Below are 19,045 nucleotides of genomic sequence, written 5' to 3'. Positions count from 1 at the left end.
AGTTAACAGGGACTTCCATGGATTTAAGCTGCTGCGTGGCCCAGCAGCAGGTTGTTCTCTCCTGCTGACAGCACTAGGAAAGCCCCAGGCTCGGCCTTAGTTCCCATGCTTCGGCCTCAGTGTCTCTCTGGTCACATAATCTGCGTGCGATTTTTTTTTTTTTTTTTTTCCTGTGTATTGATCAATACATTACGGAATGCAGTCAATAATCCAGCTGTGGGGATACATGTTATAGTAACATATTAAAAGCCTCAGTAATGACCCTTAATTACAGCTTTTACACTTGCATGCATGTTGTTAGATTGGGATTCCTGGTTTGCAGGCATATGAGTTCATAGAAAAACTGTCTCACTTTCTCTCCTTTTCTCTCACTGCAGACATAGATGAGTGTGATGAGGGCTTGAGTTCATGTGGTGCTCATTCTCACTGTGTGAACCTGCCTGGTAGCCACCGCTGCCAGTGCCAGAGTGGCTATGAGTTTGGATTCGACGGGCGTACCTGTGTTGGTGAGTGAATATAATTTGACTTGACTTGACAAGGAGTGAAATGTACTAGAAGACCACAGTGTACAGTATGTCCACATGACATGGGTTTGAGTCCTGAGCTCTTACTGGAAATAAGCTAATTAGCACTAAACAAAGTACAGCTGATGCTGATGTTAGGCCGATGGTCATAAACCAAAGTAGTGGACATACTCACATTTTGAACTGAAAATGGCACTAAATTCAACTTTAAAGCGAGGCTCTGTAACTTTTGAAACCAAAAAACATTGTCCCCTTCACAATGAAAAGTTGAATTAATAAGTAATAAAACACAACAACACAACAATACGCACATTTATAACCGCCTTTTTTGGTCTGGTATGACCAGTAGCTTATGGTGGCTAATGTGAATGGGGATCATCAACGCTATTACAATTCGTCCTAGGGGGAACATGAATTTCATGGCAATCCATCATAATCCGAGACATTTTCCTGAAAAACAAAAATGTCAACCCCATAGTGGTGCTAGAGGAAAACTCAGGGGATCACTAAAATCCGTAGGATTTATCTTCTGGAGTCTGTACCAAATTTCATGGTAATCCATCCAATAGTTATCATATTTCACTCTGGAACAAAGTGGTGGACTGACCAACCAACAGACATTGCTGGCCCGAGAGCCCTGCAGCTAGCATGGCTAACAACTCACCAAAAAAAGATATATACTAGACTGATATTTTGATGTAATTAATTCCCAGTAAGGCAACTGTTCAGTACTTTAAAGTTCACTAAGAAGGATCACCAAATCTCCCCCCCCCCAACATGTTTTAACACCTGTTAATTAGTTTCTTAAATAAATGACATGCTCGTTGTAGTTGTTTATCTTTGAGCTGAGCTTAATGACTCTATGGCTCTATTATTTTTTTATTTAGATATCAGCTAAAACCACTAAACATAAAGGCTTGACTATAAAAAATGTCCGCTAAAACCACTAAACATAAAGGCTTGACTATAAAAAACATCCGCTAAAACCACTAAACATAAAGGCTTGACTATAAAAAACGTCCGATAAAACCACTAAACATAAAGGCTTGACTATAAAAAACGTCCGATAAAACCACTAAACATAAAGGCTTGACTATAAAAAACGTCCGATAAAACCACTAAACATAAAGGCTTGACTATAAAAAACGTCCGAAAAACCACTAAACATACTGCTTTCTGCTGAATCAGAGTCTTCCTGCATGCACCCTGATTGTGGCAAATGTGATGCTCTTCATGTGCAAATAAAAATGAACCCTCTGTAAACATACACATTATCCCAATGGCAACCCTGTCATTCTCCCATCTTCATCATTGTCCGGTACATTTGTTGGTCACATAAGAGATGTTCTGGAGCATGTAGCGCTGCATGTTCCAAAATGAGCTGAATATTTGGAAGAGATCCACATATTTGTCGAAGTGCAGGCATAACATTTCTTCCACAACAGTAACGCACAGCTGCAAAAGCTAGGAAACGCAGCAAGAGGGGAGGATGGGTAACAAATGTGAGAACAAGGGTGGGAATGAGAGGACAAATGTGAGAAATAGAGGGTTAGATTAGACAGGAGAGGGGGTGAAAATGAAAGACAAATGGAGCAATGACACAATGTGTGTTTTGCCTTGGAGTGTGTGGAGGAGAGAGGTCGTGTGTGTCCTCCTCTCACCTGTCAGTGTGAACTTTTAATGAACTCGCTTTGAACCCTCCCTACCTCCCTGCTAGACAGATACTTTACGTAAGGCCTTGAAATTATCCAAAACCACAAACCAAATACTGTTAGATACCATTGAACTGAATTCTTTCTAGCCAGCAGCCAAATATCAGTATAGATTTGTGAAGTTAGTGGAATTTATATTTATTCCCAAATTCCAATTTGAGGATGTTTCTAGATTTGTGTGACTTTTTTTCTTCTTCTGCTCCCTCTTTTTTCTTAGATATAGATGAATGCAGCTCCACTCCATGTCACATCAGTGCAAGATGTATCAATGGACTGGGTTCCTTCCTGTGTCAGTGCCAGCCTGGGTTTTATGGAGATGGTTTCTACTGTTCCCAGACGGAAGGTCAGTACATTTGCCACAATAGTGATGCACGATAGTGACAAAAGTTTCAGTTGGACTACTACATACAATTAATATAATTATAATTATTAATACAACAGAAAGATCTGCTTTGAGGTTGTGACTATCATAATCATTTGTATGTGTTGTGTAGTTTGGCAGTTAGGGTTCAATATTGAGTATGAGTTCTTTTTTCTTCAGTTCAATTCAGTTCACTTTTTTCCACTTTCATTAACATATTCTCTCACCATAATTACTGATCAGCTTTTTTATGAAGACACTGTGTGTGTATATATATTATAGAAAAAGTACAGTTTGTTTTATAGGAACATAAAGAAATATATGAATATGTATGCGATGTGAAAAATACTTTAGAAATGTGTGTATGAATAAACGCATATCCCAAATAAACCAACTACAAAGATGTAGGAAGAAAGAAAAACAAACAAGAATAAAATGTATTGTCTACAGGACAGACAGTTCGCCCAAGGAGCCAGTGTGCGCAACACAGAGACAGCCTGCAGAGTGGAATGGAACAAGGTGGTCCACAGAGTCCCGGGGCCTTCATCCCTCAGTGCGACTCTGATGGATGGTACCAACCATTGCAGGTGGGTGGGCACTGACTGATAAAAGTGCATGGCAGCCTGATGACTTGAGTTAAGTGACGTACTGATTTGGAAACATTTAATAATTCAACACAGTGTCACGGCTCCACTGGACATTGTTGGTGTGTGGACATTAGGGGACAGGAGAGAACAGGAACCAGGACACCACCTGGTACAGCACCCAAAGACTGTGACAGACCAGGTGAGATATACACCCACTGACATAAACACTTATATATATTATATCAAAAAGCATTAAAGAGTGATGCTTGATGACAACATATGTGTTTTAAACAGTTTTATATCTATCCCTAAAATTTTGTTCTTCAATAGAAGAATTAGATTAGTGTACATCATTTTTTCTCATTTTGTTCATCTTTATCTCCCCAGATGAACCAGTGCGTCCTAAAACTCACTGTGAGCACCACAGAGACAGTGTCCAGACCACCAGTCCAGAGGGATATCCTATAGTTGGAGCCTATGTACCCCAGTGTGACGCTAATGGACAGTACACATCTTTGCAGGTTTGTCACAAGTGTTCGAAAGGACTTTTTATCACCTCGAACTGAAAGAAGGTTAACTTCATACTAATCAAATATAGTATTATGTTATTGATGCTATTGTTGATATTATTAACTGCAGTGCCATGGTTCCACTGGATATTGTTGGTGTGTGGACGGTTATGGACAGGAGAGGGACGGAACCAGAACACCACCTGGTACAACACCCACAGATTGTGGCAAACCAGGTGAGAAACATGCATTCTTCTCGGTCCATCCCAAAATTTTCTGAGTGTGTTATTTGCAAATCAATTTGGTCAGATTGTTTTACATGGAGCCAGGGATATTGTTTTGGCATACTATGATTTGAGGCAAAAGCCTAACATTAAAGAGGGCACTTAGGTCACATAGTTTTGCTTCTATACAGTTAGAGAACATGTGAGAGACCGAAAGAAAAAATGGTCAAAATCAACACAGCAGAGACATCCAGACTTTTTGTCCCTAGCACAGGTCAAGCTCCAGAAACACTGGGTCTTACGTTTTATACAACTGTTTTCACATGCTCAGATGGATTAAGCATAACTAGTAAACTAAACTTATTTAAAATCAGTGGAGGGCCCCATTAAAAGCCAATGAGGCAGAAAATAATTATAAACTTTCACACCAGGATGTAACATTAGCTACGGATCTAAACTTTGATCCAGTGTAATACATCTGGTCATTAAATCACACAAAATGCTCACATATACAGATGACACCATCCTGGTGTTTCTCATTACCAGCAAGGAGGAGGAGAAGAGATTAAACTTAACTTCCAAAGGGACCTGCCTTCTTAACCAAGCTTAGCCTTAGAAAGCTTCCACTTTTTGAATGCTAATTATTTTATAAACAAATTGTCTTGACGCTTATTATTTAAAGAGTATATGATGGGGTCAGAAGATGTATGAAAAATGTACATGCTAGAATTTGATAACCAGCTTGATGATGAAATCACACACATCTATTCTCTGGGAGACTGTATCCGTACCTGATCACGTTTGTTCCACAGCACATTTTTTAATAATTTTCATTAATTCCTTCTTTTTCTTTCTTTCTTTATAGATGAACCAGAACGTCCTAAAACTCACTGTGAGCACCACAGAGACAGAGTACAAACTACCAGTCCAGATGGATATCCTGTTGTTGGAGCCTATGTACCCCAGTGTGATGCTAATGGACAGTACAGATCATTACAAGTCAGTGATTATTTGTTTAATCAATGGAACATTCTTTTTACATCATTTAACTGTAATTTCAAAACTTAACATACATGAATTCATCATGGTTACTGCTATTGTTATTTCAGTGCCATGGTTCCACTGGCCGTTGTTGGTGTGTGGATGGAAGGGGACAGGAGCGAGCAGGAACCAGGACTCCACCTGGTACACCGTCTGTAGACTGTGACAGACCAGGTGAGATTAATTGGAAATGTGTGCCAAATCTTCGGCTGTCATCCTGTGCACACTGCATTTGGGCATAGGGCTGCTGTTTTGCGTGAGCAAGCACAATGCCCAGCTCAATGTCCGTATATCTTGTAGTGCTTTTTCCGCCTTCCCCTACTCTGTCAAACACACATACTAGTGCTATCTTGTAGTTTTGGCCCGTTTGTGTTATCTATTAAAATATTTATTGCGTAAACAAATGTTATGCTTTAATCTGCAGGTGAACCAGAGCGTCCTAAAACTTACTGTGAACACCATAGAGACGGAGTACAGACCACCAGCCCTGAGGGATATCCTGTAGTTGGAGCCTATGTACCCCAGTGTGACACTAATGGACAGTACACACCACTGCAGGTTAGCATCTAATGAGTGATCGGCTAAGACAGACAGATGAACTAATATTGATTTTGGAATTTCATTTCTTAAAAAAAATGTATATCTGACTGTACGTAATAAGTAAAATGTATGTTTTTCAGTGCCATAGCTTTACTGGAAATTGCTGGTGTGTGGACAGTAGGGGACAAGAAATAGCAGGAACCAGGACATCACCTGGTGCACCACGAACAGACTGTGACAAAGCAGGTGAGAAAAGAAAAATGTACATGAATAGACAGACTAGAGATGTAACAATGCACTCAACTCATGATTCAGTATGATTTTTTCACGATTTTCTCACGATTGGAATATTAGAATGAGCTGCAGACAAATGACTGAAAACTATTACTTTATTTATATGAACTGTGCAAAACAAGGTATGTCCTCTTATCAAAAGTGCAACTAAAATTAAATGTTCTCTTAAATAACAAAAATTAAATAAAAATAACATTAAATAAAAAAATCAATAATTAGATTTCTTAAACCTAACATCAAAATAACTAAACAAACAGAAAAGGTTTCTTCAAATAAATCAACTAAGAACATGTAGTGACATATGAAGTCAAACAAGTGAAATCAAAAGCAGATTACGCCCCGAGGCTGTTTAAAAATTGCTTTGCGATTAATTTTGATCTCAATAGTGTGTAATCTTTGTACATTTATAGCGATTTTTTAACCAATCCGTGATGTATTGTTACATCCCTAAGACAGACCTCTCCCTCTATTCAGCTTCCCATGAGTGCTTAAAGCTGTGTTGTTATCTGCAGTAACAGTACCAGCGTCAGCAGGTGTATTATGTCATGGCTCTCCAAGGCTTTCTTGCTAAACATTGACCTGTGAACCCACTAATTCCTCAACTCAATGACAAGTCCAAACAGACAGCACGTTTTATGTGAGTGTATGTCTAACCTTGTAAGTGGTGCACTATTGAGGTCATTGGGTCATAGCCTTGGAATGCCAAGCCTTGGAAAAACAGGTGATATCACTGCAAGGCTCTGTGTGTGGTAGTAAGTTGAACATATAAGATGGCATACTCAATCAGTAAGATGAAGCTAAAAAAACACGAGAAAAAGTCAATTCCGTATATATATTGTTGCAATCGGCAAAGATTAAATAACTGCAACTGTTATTTTTTTCTTTTATTAACTGAAAGTTGACACAGCTATATACCGGCTAAATGGATTTTATGATCTTCAGCCCTTTTTAACTATGAGCTGTCAGTGAGAAAATAAACACTGTCCCAGTCGTCCCTTTTTAAAATGTGCCTGAAGTACATTTGTAGGTCTTTACACAAACCCAACCCAGTCCAAACATTCAGCATTAACCTTAAGTAGTAGCCTATGCAGTAACGGATAATGTAATTATAATAGAAAATTATTCTTTGAAAAAAGATAATTTCCACATGCGTTAAAATTTGTATTTGTATATTTGTACTGCATTTGTAAAAATGTGGTAATTTGACGATTTGTTGTTCATGGTTAACATTTAGAGGACTGACTATGCACTCCATAATTAATGAACTTAATAATAGTTAGCGGTTAATTTGATTAAATGGTCTATATTAGAAATATAGTTTTTTTTTCTTGTAGTGACAAATATTACAAATGTTTTCATTTGTAATGTTTGTAACTACAAGAAAAAAAAAACTATATTTCACTTTTTACAGCATCAAAAAACAATAACTTCTTATTGTTGTCTAGTATTACTCAATGTATTTGAATGCCCACCAATCCATTTTGGAATAACAGAGTTCTTCTATTTCACACGCTCAAAAAGAATATGCATATGATCCTGTTATTTTCTATCTTTCTCTCCCCAGATGAACCGGAGCGTCCTAAAACTCACTGCGAGCACCACAGAGAAAGAGCTCAGACCACCAGCCCTGAGGGATATCCTATAGTTGGAGCCTATGTACCCCAGTGTGATGCAGATGGACAGTACACATCATTGCAGGTTAGCATCTGGTGACAGATCCAGTTTAATTTATGAATTTCATGCAACTTTAAGTAGGAAATATAACCATTATTTTGATATCAATCGATATTGCTCCAGTGTCACGGCTCCACTGGCCATTGTTGGTGCGTGGACGGTAGGGGACAGGAGAGAGCAGGAACCAGGACTCCACCTGGTACACCGTCTGTAGACTGTAACAGACCAGGTAAAGAAAAGGGTCTGTTCTCTTTGTGTCCTCCTTCATGCTCAAACATAAAATACACTGAAGTATGGCTCACTGGAATTAAGGCTCTTTGTGAAATTTGAATCCAAAATCCTCAGATGAACCAGAGCGTCCTAAAACCTACTGTGAGCAGCACAGAGACAGTGTACAGACTACCAGTCCAGAGGGATATCCTATACGAGGAGTCTTCGTACCTCAGTGTGATTCGAATGGACAATACACATCCCAACAGGTACAATCTGGTCTTAATGTATAGAGACATAATGTCTTTGCTCTGTCATACAGCATATTATGTCTAATAATGGTTGGTTATTGTGTTTTTCAGTGTCATGGCTCCACTGGCCATTGTTGGTGTGTGGATGGTACGGGACAGGAGAGAGCAGGAACCAGGACTCCACCTGGTACACCGTCTGTAGACTGTGACAGACCAGGTGAGACTGTTGTTTCTAGCTGCCAAAGAATAGTTGCATAGATACATTCAAGCATTGGGTCTTAGCTAAATGGGAAGCAGGAATGAAGCGGATGGATGTTTATAGGCAGGTAAAATCAAACATTGTGCAAGTTTCAGAATGAGCTTCAGGGACTCAAGAGAATATTTTAGGAGCGCAGTCCGAAGGGAGTTTCAGTAGTCAAAGTAGGTTACGAGTAGATCTTGAACAAGCTAATAGCAGCACCAGTAGGACTGTTTATGGGTTGTCCCAAAAGAGCCGAAGGGTCTCGTGTGGTAAGGAATAGTAGTGAGCTCAGTACTGAACCATGTGGTACCCCAGTGCAGAGGATGTGTGGTAAAAAACAAACACTCCATGCACAGCCCTCAGTAAGTGCAACCAGTCAGGTAGGAGACAGTATGTCCTAAACCTCCTTAAAAACCTTTCAAAGAAAGGCTTGTAAAAGGTATAAGAGGACAAGAACTGAGGAAAGAGTGAGTCCATGAGCAAAAGCAAATCATTAGGTCATATAATCTTAAAAATGGTTATTTCAACAATATTACTCTGTAAAAGATGTGTTGAATTGGTATTTCCTAATTATTGTAGCTTAGGAGGAACAGAAAGTCTATGAGAAAACATAATAACTCGCCTGTTTTGCCAGTACCACCCTCGTTTCCTAATGACTCGTGTATCAATCTTTCTTATCCAGTTGAACTAGAGCGTCCTAAAACTCACTGTGAGCACCACAGAGACGGTGTACAGACCACCAGCCCTGAGGGATATCCTATAGTTGGAGCCTATGTACCCCAGTGTGACGCTAATGGACAGTACACACCACTGCAGGTAAACATCTTTTGACATTGTGTGGAGGAACTTGAATAGAATTGTAGACATAATGCCTAAAAGATCTTCCACTATTGCTTCAGTGTCATGGCTCCACTGGACATTGTTGGTGTGTGGACAGTAGGGGACAGGAGAGAGCCGGAACCAGGACTCCGCCTGGAACACAACACAAAGACTGTGATAGACCAGGTAAGACTGCCAAGACTCGTTGGGGGAAAACATAATGATCCAGTTGTAACATCTTAACTAAGAAGCAGGAGGCCAGAGTGAAGGTTCACGATGATAACGTATACTTTTTGGAAGTTAGACACAAATATTCTGCAGCATTCCAAATGAATTGTAGGGGTTGAGGAAAACACTTAGGATAGGAGCCCGGGCCAAGGGGGGATTTATAATTGTTTATACAGGATATGAGGAGAGCTTAAACAAGCCTCTGAGCAGAGTGAAATGTTGCACAGTGTAGACCTACAGAACGAAAAAATGGCTATAATGAATGCCTCGTATTCAGGGTACGTCAGAAGACAACAGTCTGTGCAGGAGTCCTCATGATACCATCATAGAGCACGGGGAAGTCTTTCAGAGGTCATCTGGATAGTTGATTGTCATCAGCACAGTGGGTCAGGAGAAGGACAGCAAGGAGTGCAGTCTTGGTGGTCGTCCTCCTAAACGACGCATATTGAGGTCCTGCCAAAAAAATAAATGTGTTAATATACGAGTGTTACAGTGGATACGACAAGGTTGTTTTAACATCTCAACCAAGAAGCAGGAGGTCAGAGTGAAGGAGTTGGACACAAAAGAGAGGTCAGGATTAATTAAGTTATTGCATAACAGAGTGGATTGAAGGTGGATTGAATCAAAAACTGTGACAAACCGAAAAGTTGTAAATACAAGTAATTGACAGAGTGCAGAATTCTTTGGTTCTTTCGCAGTCAGAGGTCAGGATTACCAAGAAAGAGTATAGTTTTCTTCCAGCTAAGTTAAGGTGATGAGGAGACAGCTTGAGATGCACAGACTTCAGCATCCACCTGATGATAAAAGTTCACTGTCATCTGCAAAGAGTTGGTGGGACTGGATAAGGTAACTTGACAGCAAAGAACTTGGCAGTGAGGAGACATGACAAGCCAAGTTGAGACTAGTCTGTGAAAGATGCTCATTAAATCATAATGACTCAATCTATATATTTGCTAAGAACAAATGTGTTTCTTAATAACTCATGTAGATTTGATATTTTTTATCCAGATGAACCAGAGCGCCCTAAAACTCACTGTGAGCACCACAGAGACAAAGTCCAGACCACCAGTCCAGAGGGACATCCTATAGTTGGAGCCTATGTACCCCAGTGTGATGCAGAAGGACAGTACCTACCTCAACAGGTACAACTATGTCTCTTTCTCATCAAACAGACAGGTTTTTGTGTGTGTGTGTGTGTGTGTGTTATTCTCTTGTTTTTTTTCTTCTTACTATTATTATAATGAATATTGTTGCTTTTAATTGTTATATATTTCAGTGCCATGGTTCCACTGGCCATTGTTGGTGTGTGGATGGAAGGGGACAGGAGAGAGCAGGAACCAGGGCTCCACCTGGTACACCGTCTGTAGACTGTGACAGACCAGGTGAGACGGTTATCACTGCTTGAGACACTTTGAGTCTCACAAATAGTCATTCAGCCAAGGATTTGTGCATCCAAGCGACATACAATTCAGAAATTATAGAAAAATTTTGACATTTTGGGAAATTCGCTTTTATCCTTTTTGCTGAGAGGTAGATGAGAAGGTTGTGATCTTCTCCTCGAACTAAGAATTATTCCGTTAATAAAGACTCAGTGATCACACCTGAGCAAGAGCTTTAGAACAAGAAGGCACTTCTATGAACTTTACATACTGTATATAACAATTATTTTGATAGTTAACTGTGAGGCAGTATAAATCGTTCAATTGTTTTGATCCTAATAATAAATCTAACAAGCAATGTCTTTATGGCAGTTAACAATTTTTAAAATGAAAAAAATCATCACTTGTTTGCCCCTCTCTCTTTCTAACCCTGTGATCCTCTCTCACCCTCTCACTCACACTCTAATGTACACACAGAGGCCGCTCTATGAATTCATTTCTTGCTATAAATTCCATTTATGACCATCCAAACATCTGAAGTGGTCATTTCGTGGTAAGATGAGCAGCCGGCTGTTGCCAGGCAACAAAACCCAAACAAGACGGGCTGCCTGACCAGCTGAGTGACAAAACAGTGTTACACCCACAGACAGACATGCTTGTAGATACGTACGGTTGCTCAGCTTTGTTTCATTACTACTTTGCCTCGTATTCAGTTGCACTGCTCTACACCTGGAAGCTGTGCAGTACAACCACAGTCTTTTATGTTGGCCACTGCACAGGGATTCCTCTGTAATGGTTCATGATGAGGGAGGCAAGGGGCATTTCCTGCTCATTTTAAGTTTGGGATCCATATTCTCTGGTCCAAACCCAGAGTTAAGACAAACATTATTTGTGTGGGTGTAACCCCATAATTTGACAATTTTAGTTGGATTCTTGAATTACATGTGTACCCAATTTAGAACTTTATGTGATGCAGGCGTCAAACACCCGCAAATGTGTGTGTCCACATAAGTAATACATTTCACTGCCAACACAGTAAGTCGGCCTAAGGATTGAAATATCAATGATTTAGTGGAGAATCCACATGCTGTCGATTTCTGAGAAGGACATCAGAGACACATGAATCATTACGTTCTGTTGGTCATGTGGTTAAACAGCAAATAGAAGTTAAACCAAATGATTCATAAGACTGGATTGCAGCACGCCAACCGCCACTACAACAAATCCTGCTGGAAAAACTCATGGAGACATCAGCTTAATTATTTAGTTAGTCGTCTTCTCTCTTAACCTCTCTGATCTCTCACTGTAGAGCTATTCTCTTCTCACCCTCCTTTCAAATATTATCCTAATCTCATTCTTAGTCTAACAGCTGTAGTCTCACATTAGAAATGCGATAAGAGTGAGAGAGAGAGAGAGAGGCCAGTATAAACATGAGTGGAAGCCTAAAGTGGTTTCAGGTTTAGTTTTAAAGCTCTCCTATAAAATGAGTTATTTAAGAGATTTTACAAGGCAAACAATATTGCCAAAAGCAAGATGTGTGTATGTATGTGTGCCTCTTGAAACAAAGGGCCTCCCCACAGTATTAGACAAGCACTCATTGAATAATGATGAATTACAACAGAACGGGATCTAAAAATTTTAATTTTACAACCATTTAGCATTATGTTTAACTTTTAAAAAAACGTTAACAGCGTTAGATTTGTGTCCCCCTCAGTCCCTGTTGCTCCAATCCAGCGCCCTGAGAGTGTGTGTGAGCGATGGAGGACCAGTTTGATTGAGCACTATGGTGGAAAACCAGATGCGCAACAATACGTGCCTCAGTGTGAGCCAGATGGACAATTCAGGTACACACACACACACACATTCAGAAGTTGAAATAGTTGTTAATGACAAATCTTGAGAAAGTGATTTGTCTCTCAGTCCAGTCCAGTGTTATGGAGGGACTACTTACTGCTGGTGTGTGGACCAAGATGGGCGGGAGGTTCCTGGTACCCGATCACATGATGTCGTCAAACCTGCATGTGAGTGTCAAAATTGCATGTCCCTGTACTGTTTTGTTCCAGTGTTAATGCCACCAGTCATGGCTGAAACTTTTTTTTAACCCATTCAATCTTGTCACAGGCCTTCCCTCAGTGGCTCCGCCCACAGTGCGCCCATTGCCCCGCCCAGATGTGACCCCTCCGACAAACACTGACGTCACACTGCTGTACGCTCAGGGACAGAAAATAGGAGCGTTGCCTCTCAACGGAACCAGACTAGATGCAACCCGGTCCAAAACACTACTCACTCTACATGTAAGAGATGAACAGATGCTTCCATAGATATTCTGTCAATTTTAACTTCTGGTATCTATTTTGATAGTTGGTTCTTATGCACAAAGATAATTCCTGTGGTTCTTTGGTTATTTATAAATAGTTTAATTTATAGCCATTTTGAAAGCCAATTTATCTCTACAATAGGATAGGACAACTATGTGTTTTAACAACAAGGGAGTGCTCAGACTCCATTGTTTTGCCTTTTAACTTCCTGTCTAGACCAGAAATGGGAATGTGTTGCGTTATGGACATCTGCTGCTTGTGACCACCTTGCAGCTGCATTTTAGCAAATATCTTAATAGCTCTCTCTCTCTCTCGCTCTCTGAAATGACCTGTGATTAACCAAAGTCTTCCATCACGGCTAACTTATCTAAAAGCCTAAAAACAGAGCCAAGAGGAGGTGCAGAAGTCTAGTTTACTCTGACTACTTGAATTACAATATACTTAAAGATTATTATGGACATTTTGGCCAAAGACGCCAAAAATAAACTGCCTTCCACAGCTTTAAGGACTGTTAAAGATGGAAAAAACGAGACTTACAAATGAAGACAAACCACAGACTATCTACGCAGCATCACTCATAAGATCAGCTCTAGCTACTGCTACAACATAAAGTAAGCTAGTTGAGCTAGTTATAAACTAGTTAATGTTGTACGCAACGTTGTGCCAAAGATCGTCTTTTAGTCTGAGATCAGAACTCCTCATAATGTGAACGTGTGGAAATGGAACAAAAGGGCCGAGTCGTAAAAGGTCAACACTGATGTGGCTGTAATTATCTTGACATATCTCATCATGTGTATGCTTATGTTCATATGTGTGTGTCCAGGGTTCCATCGTTGTTGGTATAGCCTATGACTGCAAAGAAAACCACGTCTATTGGACAGATTTGTCTGCAAGAACAATCAACAGAGCTTCAATGGCGACGGGTGCTGAGCCTGAGATACTCATTAACACAAGTAAGAACTCACACTTGCGCTCCTTCATTTCGATAATAAATGTTGCATGTTTAATGTGATCTCAATACTTTCTATATGGTCCCCCTGCTCCGAGTAGATCTGGTCAGTCCAGAGGGTTTGGCGGTGGATGTCAAACGTAGGTTGATGTTCTGGGTCGACTCGAACCCTGACGTGATTGAAAGCGCCAACCTGGATGGCAGTGGGAGGCGGACGCTGTTTGACACAGACTTGGTCAACCCTCGAGCCATCATAGTGGTCTCTTCCACCGGGTAAGGCTTCTCTTTTTGTCTTCCTTGTCTTTTTTAGTTTTCTCTTGCTTACAGTTTAAAAAAAATATCACTTTAGCCATTCAGCTTACAAAACCTGCCACTTCTAAAGCCTTGGGACAGTTGGGTCTGGATTTGCAAACATGTACAAATCTCTTCCCCCGATCAAGAAACAAACAAGCACCCACACACTCTCTTAGCGATCAAGTGTAACATCCTGGAGGTGCTCCACTGAGGCAGAATGAGATACAGCTCTAACTGTATACGAGTGATTTTATATCTGGAAAGAGCTCAGCTGGTTTTCAGCCCATTAGCACAACCATGACAAACACATTTGAGTCCTTAGGCTATGAGTCAACACGGCCTGTGTCTATTTCATTATAGTAAAGTACAGATTGTATTTGAAGCAATTTTGCAGAAAGGAGTCTTGTTGAGTCTGGGGGACCTAAACATGACTTCATCAGTGTGAGACTGGTGATCGCAGGAAAGTCGACGGGGTTCACAAGAATGAAAGTATGAGGCAGTCATCGGTCAGCTCTCCAGGAATAACATCTGCTTTTCATAATTGCAACTAATCACATAATCAACAGTTGTGTGTGTGTATGTTCTGACAGAATGCCAACTCCTAAAGGTAATCACTGCTTCAAATGGGTAAACTTATGATTAAGCATGTGCTCTGAGTTTTTGGTTTCCCTGACACACACGCATACACTCAGATATACACACAGCGAAGCAGACACACCGAAATGTGCACACACATTATGAAAGCGTGTGCATGTGTATGAATGTCTCGTACACGAACATTGAATTAATTACCATACAGACTCGTAAACACATGGTGTGTGCTTATGTAAGCTGATTGCTCATGTGGTGTGTATTACCTGTAGTTCCCAGTGGACTGCCCGCATGTACACCATCATCTACAGACCAAAAAGCAGCGTGGCGTCATAAGCAGCCCACACACACTCTGCCTAAAACTCTGTGATCATCCTGCTGAGCAAAGTTTTGGGGCGTTTGAGATGTTGCAAACAATAAAATATGAGTTGATTCATCACAGAAACATTCATGAGAAATATGAAGTAACTAGTTTATTTGAAAAATGTGTATTTGCGTTAGCCAGTGTGGTCCATATTTTCTGATGAAACAAAATGCACTGGGAGAGCTGGGGTCAAAGGTTGCACGTTGCTCAGAGTAACCTGACCGTGACCTCATTAGCATGAGGCAACTGGTCCCTCGAGCCCTGTGCCCGCGTGTCACTATATTAGCCAGATCCCAGCGCTCGGTACCAAAAAAACAGTCCATGCGAAAACACACAACTGCAAGCAATAGGTTTTACTTATTGTGTGGCATAATGCAAATCCAGCAGAGATACACTTGAATAATTTGCAGAAGTGTCATGAATTCCCATTTTTCCCTCTCTGCAGCACTCTGTATTGGACAGATTGGAACCGAGAGGCTCCTAAGATCGAGAGTTCGTCAGTGGACGGTCAGAACCGCATGGTGGTGGTGTCTGACGGGATCGGTTTGCCAAACGCTCTCACGTTTGACTCTTCTTCTGGACAAGTCTGCTGGGCCGACGCAGGTAAACACTACTTCTACTATCACTGTCAGTGTGACCACTGGTCAACGGCTTCTGACGTGATTGGATGGGGTGACATGTCTGCACATCTTCCAAAACTAGGATTTTGAAATGTAAGGGGGACGAGACACAACTACAAAGTACTGCCATCTCCTGTAAATGTTTTTGAAAATCATTTCTGTTTTTATTTACAGTTAATTTTCTCCCAAAAAGACACTAGCATTTATCTAGTTTTCATTTTTTATTTATTAAACAGGAAAAGATTAAAGACAATCGGGCCTGACTCAAAAAAGTAAAACTGATTTTCAGCAGGTTCCTGCTCTGCAGAACATAAACACCACATACACAACAAAAACTCCTAGACAGAACAGTAACAAACACACAGAGCAGGAGAATGAGCAACAGGGCAAAGCCATAAAGCTGACTTAATGGTCACAGATATACCTCTCTATTAAATAGCGAGCAAATGTTAATTTAAATGATCTTATTGACGTTAAAGTTCTGATGTGCTGTGGAATGTCATTCCAGACTGTGGTGAGCACATCTGACACAGATCTGAAAAGCAATATGCTTAAGATAATGATGATTCATGTTTTTCTTTTGCTCTGTACGTCAGGTACAAAGCGTTTAGAGTGTGTATCCCCGGATGGTTCAGGCCGAAGAGTGGTCCACCCCAGCCTCAACTACCCGTTCAGCATGGTCTACTACAGGAACCACTTCTATTACTCTGACTGGAGGAGGTAGCCATCTTTATCTGTTGTTCTGTTTGTTTGGTATATTCATTACTCATCACTAATCAATGGGCTGATCAGTATGAAGCCTTGCTGCCTTCCACATCGTAAGTGTCTCTCTCTCCCTCCCCATCTTCTGCCTCGTAGGGATGGAGTGATCGCAGTGAGCAAAGACAGCAGTCAGATCACCGACGAATACCTGCCTGACCAGCGCTCTCACCTGTACGGCATCGCCATTGCAACCACCCACTGTCTATCAGGTATGTGTGTTGTGAAAGTTAGTCTGGCATTGCCAGACCTTCCTCCACTGCGCTGCGGAGGAAGGTCTGGCTGGTCCACACAACATTTCGGGATAGGAGAAAACGTGCTCTGGTTTATGGGCATTTCTTCAAACCAGTCGTCTTGGCCGGCGCTAAGCGCCAGACACACCTGCAAAACCGCCTCGGGAAGAAACTTGTTTTGGTGGAACATGTGTACGTTCACAAGTAGTTTTAGTCGTGCAACAGAAAACTCAGATTGGACAGATAGTCTAGCTAGCTGTCTGGATTTACCCTGCAGAGATCTGAGGAGCAGTTAACCATAGTCCTCAGAAATCCACCGGAGGTTAGAACACCAACATCCGGCGGAATTTCCAGTAGCAATGGAGAAATCCCAGAAATGAAACGTCGTCGATGTAGACTATGTGAAAGTAAACATGGTTCGATATTGATTTCATGTGGCTGCCTTGCTGTTTTTTTAACAGTGATGTCATCACATCAGTCTGAACCCTGCGGCTGCATTTACTGAATTTGAACTATTCCAGATTCATACAATAGATCGATAGATTCTGGATTTTTCAGTGAGGAAGAGGTAGTAGATGTAATTTTGAGGTATTTTAACTTTTTTGTGTGGAATAAATATCACACAAATTATTGTTCTAAGCAGAATATTTGTCATAAAATGTGTGGAGATCTTTAAATGTTTCATGTGAATCAAGACAAATACCATATTACCAGGACACTGTCACACCACCATGAGAGTGCTAACTATACATCTGTAAAAACTGCATATATGAATAGTTTGCACACAAGAGTAAATGATTACCAGTAAGGAAGAAACGCAAGTTTGTGTTTCATCACCCTGCACCCAGAAAACAGTCATCACACAGCTGGCTTAGACCCTCTACTCCACTGTGTGTGTGTGGTGACTTCACATACACCCACGAAATAGACACAAGAACAATGATTACACAGCTGTGTGCGACCCTCTACCTGTATTTTGCGTTTGATGTGTTGATGTCTGCAGTCCTTTCAAAGCCTCGTGTTAAACACCTTGAAAGTACAAAGTAGCCCTGTAAACACAGGATAATCCCTAAAGTAGCACCTTGGCAGATGTCGTTGTCAAAGCTCTACACATCTGCAGAGAGTGTAAAATCTGCTCATGATAGGTCTGTGCGCTCAATTCAGTTTGTGCGTCTGACTCTCACAGTGGTCGGAATAATGGCTGTGTGTTGCTGTAAATGTCACGTCTGCACGTCCTCTCACCCTGTAAAGCCCCGGACTAAATAACAGCCGCTCGCTTCAAAGAGGTCGAGACGCGTGGTGTAATTCTGACCATGATGACAGCTCTAAAACACACTTGTTACGGGTTTGGGAGCTGGTTGTAAGAGGCTTAAAAGCTGTTATTGTTGAATACATGACCACAGACACACACACACACTCTTTACAGTGTCGGGCTTTGTTCAGGACGGAGGGTCTGTGTGTTCTGTCATTAAGCGACTGCAGCACTTAAGCTCTCATCCTGTCACATTTGGACCAACTAAAAGAAAAAAAAAGGTTTGTACTTCCACTAGAAATGTAATGTGTGTCAATTTTGTATTTTGTCCTCTTACATTTCTGATTTGTGTGCTTCAGGGAGCCACTAACAGCGGACTGGCAGCTGCAGGGTACTTTGGTGCTAAAGTTCTGGGCGATTACTGATCAGAGGGCAGGACCATGTTAAGAAGCTCCCTCTCCAGTGTCACTCAGAAGAAAAGGAAACTCAGTAGGGCGCAAGATGGCTTCCTGTTGTCAGATCGACCGTCAGAGCAAATTTACAACCCCCTCCACTCACCCTGACCCCATTATCTCACCTTAAAGATATAACCCCAAAATAAATGTTTTGTAAATTTGTTTTATACCTCATTTTTAGTTTTTTTTCTACTGTATTTTTGTATGCAAGTTGTTTTTTCTATTGATTTAAAGCTATAGTACAATGAAATCAGATTTTAAAAAGTATGCGTGTGCAAATTTTTTCTTTAAAGCCAAAGAAGAATCACTTGAAGAGCTTTCCAACTGTTGGAGCCAACGTTCTGTTGTGAAACTGAGAATCAGATTTCCTTTTGGTCAGCAGCTGGCCACAGTGGCTTTTTAAATACAGTCAAATTATTTAGCTGTGGATTCTGGACAAAAATAAAAACCTGCAAAAGGAATAGTTTAGTGTTTGGGAAATGTGTTATTTGCCTTCTTGATGAGTTTGATGAGAATGTTGATACCACAGATATGACAGTGGTAGAAATCTTCTCATCTAACCCAAGGCAAAAAAGCAAATAAACTTAATGTCACCATGACAACTGAAAAAAGTTTT

General features: G+C 40.7%; 1 protein-coding gene across 7 annotated transcripts in view; it reads left to right on the top strand.

Moving 5' to 3' along the window:
- The window catches only part of nid2a (nidogen 2a (osteonidogen)), an 85,449-nt gene extending 66,453 nt beyond the window's left edge, over nucleotides 1–18,996 (top strand). For 2 of the 7 annotated variants that reach the window (XM_028571606.1, XM_028571605.1), the window contains exons 17-43: nucleotides 378–506; nucleotides 2,454–2,579; nucleotides 3,048–3,184; nucleotides 3,278–3,383; nucleotides 3,572–3,705; nucleotides 3,824–3,929; nucleotides 4,783–4,916; nucleotides 5,027–5,132; nucleotides 5,383–5,516; nucleotides 5,639–5,744; nucleotides 7,357–7,490; nucleotides 7,590–7,707; nucleotides 7,812–7,945; nucleotides 8,039–8,144; nucleotides 8,851–8,984; nucleotides 9,068–9,173; nucleotides 10,224–10,357; nucleotides 10,492–10,597; nucleotides 12,309–12,438; nucleotides 12,515–12,615; nucleotides 12,716–12,888; nucleotides 13,736–13,865; nucleotides 13,963–14,134; nucleotides 15,556–15,713; nucleotides 16,327–16,450; nucleotides 16,589–16,701; nucleotides 18,334–18,996. In XM_028571606.1, the coding sequence (XP_028427407.1) occupies nucleotides 378–506; nucleotides 2,454–2,579; nucleotides 3,048–3,184; nucleotides 3,278–3,383; nucleotides 3,572–3,705; nucleotides 3,824–3,929; nucleotides 4,783–4,916; nucleotides 5,027–5,132; nucleotides 5,383–5,516; nucleotides 5,639–5,744; nucleotides 7,357–7,490; nucleotides 7,590–7,707; nucleotides 7,812–7,945; nucleotides 8,039–8,144; nucleotides 8,851–8,984; nucleotides 9,068–9,173; nucleotides 10,224–10,357; nucleotides 10,492–10,597; nucleotides 12,309–12,438; nucleotides 12,515–12,615; nucleotides 12,716–12,888; nucleotides 13,736–13,865; nucleotides 13,963–14,134; nucleotides 15,556–15,713; nucleotides 16,327–16,450; nucleotides 16,589–16,701; nucleotides 18,334–18,344 (3,302 nt within the window). In that variant the 3' untranslated portion in view covers nucleotides 18,345–18,996. The remainder of the gene's footprint in view (nucleotides 1–377; nucleotides 507–2,453; nucleotides 2,580–3,047; nucleotides 3,185–3,277; nucleotides 3,384–3,571; nucleotides 3,706–3,823; nucleotides 3,930–4,782; nucleotides 4,917–5,026; nucleotides 5,133–5,382; nucleotides 5,517–5,638; nucleotides 5,745–7,356; nucleotides 7,491–7,589; nucleotides 7,708–7,811; nucleotides 7,946–8,038; nucleotides 8,145–8,850; nucleotides 8,985–9,067; nucleotides 9,174–10,223; nucleotides 10,358–10,491; nucleotides 10,598–12,308; nucleotides 12,439–12,514; nucleotides 12,616–12,715; nucleotides 12,889–13,735; nucleotides 13,866–13,962; nucleotides 14,135–15,555; nucleotides 15,714–16,326; nucleotides 16,451–16,588; nucleotides 16,702–18,333) is intronic. The other 5 variants (XM_028571607.1, XM_028571609.1, XM_028571608.1 and 2 more) reach the window with 5 other exon arrangements.
- Nucleotides 18,997–19,045: the final 49 nt, after the last annotated feature.

The sequence above is a fragment of the Perca flavescens genome, chromosome 24 (assembly GCF_004354835.1).
Source record: "Perca flavescens isolate YP-PL-M2 chromosome 24, PFLA_1.0, whole genome shotgun sequence".
Classification (NCBI taxonomy): Eukaryota; Metazoa; Chordata; class Actinopteri; order Perciformes; family Percidae; genus Perca; species Perca flavescens.
The sequence above is the reverse complement of the archived record's forward strand: the minus strand, read 5'-3'. Positions and strand labels throughout refer to the sequence as shown.